This window comes from Danio rerio, chromosome 1 (genome assembly GCF_049306965.1).
Source record: "Danio rerio strain Tuebingen ecotype United States chromosome 1, GRCz12tu, whole genome shotgun sequence".
Taxonomy (NCBI): domain Eukaryota; kingdom Metazoa; phylum Chordata; class Actinopteri; order Cypriniformes; family Danionidae; genus Danio; species Danio rerio.
In genome coordinates this window covers 28,308,544-28,317,500 of record NC_133176.1, presented here as the reverse complement: position 1 = coordinate 28,317,500, position 8,957 = coordinate 28,308,544, and the positions used below count along the sequence as shown (strand labels likewise).

Sequence of the window (8,957 nt, the reverse complement as noted above, 5' to 3'; positions counted from 1 at the left end):
CCAATTACCAACCTACGTCAGGCATGATGTCACACGGGTCCCTGGTTGTAAAAAGAAGACAGGCTACAATGGGAAAGATGTCGTGTTGTGCGGTAGGATGCCGAGTTTGAGTCCAAAAACAGAAATCTTAACTTTTACCATACACTACACACTGCTTTAATACGGACTGCAGACGTCTTTGGCTAAATAGGAGCTGAATGAAGTGTGGAGCTAATTAGAAATGCTGGACTCTGCAGTTCTCATGTCATATCAGGTAAGTTCACGCTTTGCTAAATCATACACATTACTCGTTTTTGATTGCAGAAATGATTTCAGCAAAAACGGTTACATATGGTTAAATAAACTGCGGACACTAAATGCTAAGAATGAAATGTGAAAGTTACTTTTATTAAGGTAAATTTGGTTTTATATTCACACACATATATTCAGTGACAACTTGTGACAAACTCCCTATATTGTTTACCACTGCACTTTGAATATTCGGTCTGAAATAACCTGCAAGTGTGACTTGAAAACAACATTAACACTGCTTATTTGACTGTGAACAATGTTGTATATTGATAGTCATTAGCTGCTGCTAATATGATTTCGCTATTTAGAGTTTGCAAATAATATTTTTATGAAATTATATTATTAAGGAGAAAGTCTGAATGTGCAAATATAAAACCAACTTTACCTCTATGTGTAGGTTCACATACCCTGCCGTACAGGTGAAGTTCACTGTCAGAATGCAGTTGTTTTGCGTGTTGGTGATTAATTACCCAGGCCTTGTATAACGTTAGCTCCGTCTTGTTTCCTTGTCTTTGGCTAGGCAGAATCTCAGAGTCTAGCTCTTGAATCTGGTCATCATGGAGCATTATTTCTTGCACATGACCACAAAGAACAACGTTGTTGGCATCCAAAGACTTGTAGACCTTTAACTTCTCTCTTGTAAAATCACTCGGAGCCTCAATGAGATAGTATATTTCGGGCTGGATGCTCGGTCACTTCGTCTTGTCCAATATTCATTGAGAGGGTGCAAATGGACCTGTCAGATGATTGCCACTCACTTTAACGTTAATTTTGCCGAATCACTGTGCTTGTCACTGGGTGACGAGCTGTTATAATATGCTGTAAGCATTATGTAAATAATTTATATAATATGCAAGTAATAATTTTTATTTCTAAGACAACAACAAACTCTGCACCGCATCTGATGTCATTCCCTCGCTGTAAATGTTAGGGCTCCCGGTTGCTTTCTGCCACCTCCCTGCGCGCATCCTAAATGTTTACAAACATGGTAATTGGTCTATATATATATATAGTTGGTTTCATTTTACATAGACCTTACTCAGCTCAACTTAGACCTTATTCAGCTCAATTGATGATGAGACGGTAAAAGAACAAATTCAATAGGACACGACTTGAATCTGAACAAGAATTAGACGGCCTTGGGAGGTTTTTAAAATAAGAATAGGGACTTTTTTTGTTTTTGTTTTTACACACACACACACACACACAAAAAACATTATGATCTCAACAAGGATATTTAAATGTTTAAGTTAAATTGGGAAGTAATTTGATCACTCATAGCTGTAACTGTAATACTAATCATAACATAACTGTAAATTGTAAATCCTAAATAAATCTGTAAATTTACATACTTTTTTTCAAATGGTTTCTCTTTTTTCTAATTTATTACTTTTAATTATTAAAGAATTAGTTTCAATTTTTATTTAAAAATATTAAATGAGCGATGTGAAAGCAGTTAAGAAATCTCTCCAAACCTTCATGTTTGAGTCCTTCACATGCGTCGATGCATGTTTAACCATAAGAGTTGGAGTGTCCTGCATATTTAACAGTTCATTCTGTACATCTCTGAGCGGGACTCTGTCTGGTTTGGTCTAAAACACAGAACACACAGGTTTATCATTAGAGCTCATGGTGATGGTTGGAAAAAAACATTTATGTTTATGGTTATGGTATGGACTACTCACATTTGACAAGCCATTGACAGATGACATGTTTTGAGAGTAATATCTGCAATAACACAAAAGAGTGATGGAAGTGATTATTTTATATATAGTGGATTTTCAGGGGGTTGATTAAAGTTTGATAAATATGTAAATCAACCCATACCATTAAAAAAAATCATAAAATACTATTTTTTTTATAAAAAGCTAGATTCTTCTGCACAAAGGAAGAAAAATGTAGCCTACATTTACAACTACATTAATGTGAAGTTAAATAATTGCATATAACACCCATTTTCCCCACAAACTATCAAGAGATGGTTCACATTTTTACAGCATTACATGACCGTCACTGTTTGCATCCCTTCAAGAAATGTCAACTTTGGCGCCTATTTACACCAATTTTAGACATCACATGTGCTTATCAAATAAGTTACTTATCAAAATAAGCATGCAACTTTAGGTAATTTGTCATGGTCTGAAACACGGGTTTTACGTCCAGATTTACAGTTATCAGACAAGCGGCACTAACTAACGTTATCGTAAAATATTTTAGTAACACGATTATATAAAAATTAGTTCCTCCTTTACTTCTTACCTTATAAGCGATTTATGAACGTTACTGTTTATTTTAATCCTGACTTGACTGATATTGTAAAAACAAGCGTTATCGTCTAAACCGCCACCTTCACGTTCAAAATAAAACGCACAATCAGCTCATTGGTCAAAACCTCTGCGTAACATACGGAAGCCCATTTCTTCTTTGGTTTATTGTTGATTCTCATTCATGTGCATATTGCCACCTGTCGGCCTATTTATGAAAAAAAAAATCTACCGACAAACATATGCATACCAAAAACCATCTGCACCGATCAACATTTAGAAAAATAGAACATTTAGAAAAGATACAGTAAGGTTTCATTTAGAAAATACATTTAGAAAAAGATACAGTAAAATAAACTAGACGGCTTGCTTTGAGTAAATATATTTATTTTAGCTATAGCTTGTTGATCGCAAAGTAAACAGAAGATGGCGGTATATGACAACAGTAGCTGTTTAATGTTGTGAAAGTGTTTAGTCGTCCAGCACATTTTTTCCAACAGCAAAACACGTGTTCTCACTGAAGCGAAAGCAGAGCAGCTGATGGAATAAACAATTCAGTTTGTTCTTGGATATATTACTAAAGCGATAGACTATAATTTGTACAAAGGAATCCCTAAAAATGTCGTCACCAGTGTGTAGTTGTGCTGAACATGTCACAAAACTGACACAGCAAGCGTCAATAATGAGAAGAGAGATTAAAAATCTCAGGTAGGTTCTAAAATCTTTCACGTAATTGATGGGGTTATGAGTAGTTTAATTGTTTGTTGGACAAACAGACAGCAGATGGATGGATCCATACGAGCACATAGGAAGCAGATGTCAACTCTTCAGTCCATATTGACAGACTACCGGAAACACGATGACAGATCTCAACCAAAGAACAAAAGCCCATCTCAGAACCCCAGTGGAATGAATCAGTTATTAGAGCAAGGTAGCGTTAAAAGAAATGCCTTCACTTTTGATGCATGCAGCAGTGACTCCAAATGAATTCTATGTAGGCTAAATGTACACTGAACCTGTTGTGAGTTGCAGAACTTTTTACTCTTTATGCTCCAATTATACTCTAAAATTATATTTGAATGGCTGTCAATGGCAAAGGACTCTCTTTTCACATTCAGATATTGTTATCATGTTAATTGTTCAAAAACGAAAATTTACTCCCCTTCAAGTGGTTCCAAACAGGGCTGCATATACTGGTAAAAAATCGAATATTCCTATATTTTATTTTCTTGCGATAAACATTGCAATGTAAATACCGTGTCACAATATAATTTGAATAGCACTATTTGTTGGTTTTCTGGAGAGTAGCATTTTTCATGTACAGAAATTGAATAATCACAATGCAAAAAATGCATTTCTTGTATTGTCTTATTTATCTGTCCAAATATCTAAACAAAATGCTTTGATCAAGTAAAAATATTGTTTTGTTTTCAACTTCAGATGAAATAAGGAAGAGTTTTTCCCTTAAAGCATGCTAAGTTAAATACTTTTGTTTTCACTTTGAAATGTCAAGATTTAGACTAGAAACAAGACAAAAATTCTACAAAAGAAAAACTTTTTTTTGCATGATTTATATAAATTCTAAATAAATACGATGATTAATACAATTCTGTAGCTCCTGGTCAACTGTAATACAGACTTAACATTGCATATCTTTGCAATGTGTCTATTGCAGATGCACACATTGCAAGATCAATGCTGAAACAATATACTGTGCAGCCCTGTCCAAAGCTTAATGAGTTTCTTTGGTTGAACACAAAACGAAATATTTAGAAGAAAGCTGTATCCCTGTAACCATTGACGTCCATTGTAGGGAAACAATATAAATGTATTATGTAAGTTTTTAAAATTTTTTAAATACCATCTTTTGTTTTCAACAGAAAAAAAGAAGTTCAAAGGTTGGAAACAACCTCAAACTAGGGCCACTTTAGTCTTGTCTAAAATGAAATTTTCTTGACTATTTCAGGGCGAATTCAGACGGTACCGATCGGATATATTAGTTCATGTTTTGCAGTGAAAAATGGAACTCCACGACAGCCTACTGTATGCAGTTCTTCACGGGCCAGATTGAAGATTGAGCCATCAGTCTTCAATAATCCTGAACATTCCTTAGTTGGACTGGAACAATACTCGCATATCTGGTGTGTAGCACATATGATTTCAGGAGTGTACTGCTTTCACAGTATAGAATGGCCATCTATTTTAAACATTTGTTTGAAAAGAAAAAGTCATTTCCTTTCTGTCTGTTTTGTTGACCTGCACCATTTACAAAATCCAGAAATGCATACTAATGTTATAATTTGATATCTGTAACCAGTTTTAAAATCATTTGTTTTAGGGAAAAACAATCTGACAGTTATTCGTTACTCTCCCTCATGTCGTTCGAATCCCATGAGAACTCAAATTAAGATATTTTATATGAAAATTTATGAAAATTTTGTGATTACAGTTAAACCACTGAAGTGACGTGGAACGTTTTGAATTTTTGGTTGCTTTCCAGGTCTTTGACTGTTTAGGGACTATTGCTTTGTAAGCAGGATTACAGAGCTCTTGAATTTCATCTAAAATATCTTGATTTATGTTCTGAAGATGAACAGGTTTCAGGGGTTTGGAACGACATGAGGCTGAGTAATTTACAGAATCCCTTTAAGGTGTGCTCACTAAAGATTGGAACACCTAAGCTTAAATTTCTTTGCAAAATCATTCACTGTTTTGAAATGCTTAACATCACATCGGACATGCTAGCTGGTAGGACTGGTGTAAATGTAGAAGAAGCATATGTAAAACAAAATATTACTTATAGTATTTATTAGTGGAATTAATATATAAAATGCAATTAGTAAATTATCCATCTCTGTGATATTTAAAAATTATAATAACCTTTTTTAGTTAGTTAAATATTGCATATAATCTAACATATTCTTATTTAGGTTTCATTTATGTAGCTTGGTTAATCAGATCGATAAGGTATACTTACTGAAGATTTTATTATACAAATGTGTCAGTAAAACTGTCCACAATTAGCAGTATGGTGCAGTTGAATGGACTGTGGGCTTTCTCTGTGTGCTCTGGTGGATTGGATATGCTAAATAGAGCTTAGATGTGTGTGAAAAAGTGTGTGTCCCAGCACACAAAAAAAACTTTGCTTTATTGACTGCAACTTCCTCTGTGGTGACTTGACTAGTGGGAGAAGGCAAATACCAATGATAATAATGGTGTGTAGTTAGACAAAAACAAAAGAAAACCATTACAAGTGCATTTGAACATTACTCAGTAATGTTTCTTGATGGGTCTGACGAGTGACCAGGTCTAATAAATGACAATTGAAACACATTTATGTGAAGTGAAACCTTTTGTTTGTTTTTTTTCTTTGTCATTCCAGGATAATTTTCCTCTTCCATAAGAATGGGCAAATGAGCTGCAAAGCCAAAGTTAAACCGCCTCGTCTGAATGGTGAAAAGGTGGGGGTGTACTCAACCCGTAGCCCCCACAGGCCCAACGCTTTGGGACTGACATTGGCTAAGCTTGAAGGAATTACAGGTACCTCAATTTTACTGGACTACACTGTAAAATGCTTGGTTACAAACAATTCCTTTATGTTGTTCCAACAAAGATCAGTTGAGTTAACCTCAAATGAATTGAAACTTAAACAAATAAATTATATCAGTTGATGTTTCCTAGTTTAAAAAAATGCTGGGTTTATAAATCGATTAAGTTTTTACAAATTTAAGTGGATTAAACAAAACGTTTCATTTGTCCTAAAAGTGATTTTTGAATTGTGTTGAATCAGTTCATTTTTCATAACTAGTTTGAACGAGTAACAATAAATAATTTTTAAACAGATAATTTAAATGAATATAATTGTATTATTTTCTTAGTATTTTTACAAAAAAATATATATTTCCTAGTAATGTCTGATTTAAATGTTAAAAATTTTTAGATAATATTGTCAGAAAAAAAGGGGATTTGGCTTGAAAACTACTGATAATAGTAGATGATTATTATGCATTGTTGTTTTAGTAAGATTTATTATAATATTTATAAATATATTAAACTGCCTTATTATTTACTTTTTAATACTTCGGTATTTAGTGTTATATTTGGTACTTAATATTTATGTTTTTAGCCATTTTGCTTTAAAAAATCTTTTTGTTTTGTATTGCAGGAAAAAAAAAGTAAAAATAAAACACAAAATAAAATGTATCAGTTTTAGTTAACAACAGTTTTTAAATCAAGAGCTATTTGATCATCAACATTCATGTTTGTTTAACTGTCCTTTTGCGGTAGACAAGTACCAACACGTGGACAAATTCATTATGAATAATCATGAAATAATTTTAAATCCTCATGAAACATTGCATCAAATCATTGTAAGGGAACATGATGAAAATAATCATTAATGATTTAAAAAGTTAATGTAACCTGCTGGATGTAGTAATCATTTATCATTTTATTTCCAAAGGGGATACACTTCACTTATCAGGGGTTGATGTTATTGCTGGAACTCCCGTCCTGGACATCAAGCCATATATTCCAGACTATGATTCTCCTAAGACAAGGATAGAGGATATCAGTGAATATAGACAAACACCATCATACACTGACCCTCAGATGACACAATTGAGGGATCTAGATGAAGAATTAGACACCTCAGAGATGTCATCTGAACTTTCCTCAGAGGTCAGAGTTTGTCCAGGTTCTACTTCAGATTTCTCTCAGTCAGAGCAGCCTGGATCCAGCGGTGAAACTGATGTGCTAGCAGAGGTTAAAAACTATCTCAAACAACAGCATGTTTTCGCTGAAAATCCAACCGAGGACAAAAACACAGATACTTCAGAATGGACTTCAGACAATACAATGTTTTTAACTTCATCTAGTCTTAAATTTGGATGTGTTGACTACAGTGCAATCGCTGCTTGGGTCAGATCACCTCCTATCAGCAAACTTGATGTGCGAATGCTGAGAAAGAGCTCAAAGAGTTTGTTCCCAGCGACAGTACTGGTAATACATCTTTCTGATTCTTAAAGGAACACTCCATATTTTTGGGAATAGACTCATATATTACAACTGAGTTAAACAGTTTAGTTTTAGTTTTTGAAACCATTCAGATGATCTCCAGGTCTGGTGGCAGCACTTTTAGCTTAGCATAAATCATTGAATTGAATCAGACATAAGAATAAAAAAAAAAGTGTTTTGATAATTTTTTCATCAAACGTTTGACTCTTTTGTGATTACATTGACAAAATGAAAAGTTGCTCTTTTCCATACCGATAAGTCTAGTAACTATACTCTTATTTCAGTGCAATAATCAAAGAACTTTGGCTTCAGCAGGCTATAAAATAGTTACTCAGCTGTGATCTATTTTCATTCACTGCATTATATCATTGCCCTGATGCAGTTTCTTGATTAACTTTAATTTTTTGTGCAAGATGCTAATGGTCTAATCCGATTCAATGATTTATGCTAAGATAAGCTTAAAGTGCCCCTACCAGACCTGACAATTGGCTGAATGGATTTAAAAATAGCTGAATTCAACCGTTTCATTCTAGGTGACTTGTACAATGAGCCTATTTTTCAAAAAAAGTAAAGTGTTTCTCTAGAGTTTTACTAATAAATACAGTTGTCATTTTTCTTATTGATTTTTTCATTCAACAGATGGCACAAGACCAAGGTTCCAGTTCTTAAAAGGAACAGATGAAGCAGTGGCAGCCATCATTGGCATTTTGTCAGCTGACCCCAGATCAGTGTATCGTCGCACACGTTGTCAAGACCGCCTGTTTTTCTTCACCTTAGACACAGCAGACATCACCTGCTGGTTTGGAGATGGTTTTGCTGAAGTTGTTAGAGTCAAACCAGTGCAGAGCTCAGAACCCACAAACGCTGTGTGAGGTTTGTTCAATTCTTGATTAAAATGAGCAAAAAAGTATATGATTTACTCACGCGTTTACTTACGTCATTTCAAACCTATGACTTTCATTTGTTAATAAAAAAATGAACATACATATTTACATAAAATTACATGCATACAATTTCCAAAAAAAAAACTCAAAATCAAAAAATCATTTTCTAGAAAAAAAGAAGTAAATATTAAATGAGTTTCTGCTTAAAACAAGTAAAATAATCGAGTTAAAACAAAAAATACTAATATATATATCATATTAATATAAAATAATTTATTAATTAGTTTGGAAGTTGGAGTTTACAGAAAAACTTCATTTGGTCTTGGCTGGATAAATGGTTAATGTTATTATAATAATATTAATATTTGGACTACAAACAACACAAAACTTTAAAAAATGCCATTAAACATTCCATCAACACTATCATAGGTTTAGAAAGAGATGAGGATGACAGAATTTTGTGATGACAGAATTTGAAGTGATAACAGAATTTGTATACATA

General features: G+C 33.5%; 2 protein-coding genes across 3 annotated transcripts in view; one reads left to right on the top strand and one right to left on the bottom strand.

Annotated features, from left to right (window-relative positions):
• The window catches only part of si:dkey-25o16.4, a 32,300-nt gene extending 29,634 nt beyond the window's left edge, over window positions 1-2,666 (bottom strand). The window contains exons 1-3 of the mRNA XM_690920.9: window positions 2,551-2,666; window positions 1,977-2,019; window positions 1,767-1,883 (exon numbers count right to left, since the gene is read on the bottom strand). Coding sequence (XP_696012.5) covers window positions 1,767-1,883; window positions 1,977-2,003 — 144 coding nt within the window. The 5' untranslated portion in view covers window positions 2,004-2,019; window positions 2,551-2,666. The remainder of the gene's footprint in view (window positions 1-1,766; window positions 1,884-1,976; window positions 2,020-2,550) is intronic.
• Window positions 2,667-3,036: 370 nt separating this feature from the next.
• Window positions 3,037-8,553, top strand: trmo (tRNA methyltransferase O). 2 transcript variants are annotated; one of them, NM_001327757.1, is given in 7 exon segments: window positions 3,037-3,263; window positions 3,332-3,486; window positions 4,522-4,696; window positions 5,938-6,095; window positions 7,018-7,509; window positions 7,512-7,556; window positions 8,211-8,553. In NM_001327757.1, coding segments are annotated over 7 exon segments (1,347 nt in total). In that variant the 5' UTR covers window positions 3,037-3,174; the 3' UTR covers window positions 8,444-8,553.
• Window positions 8,554-8,957: the final 404 nt, after the last annotated feature.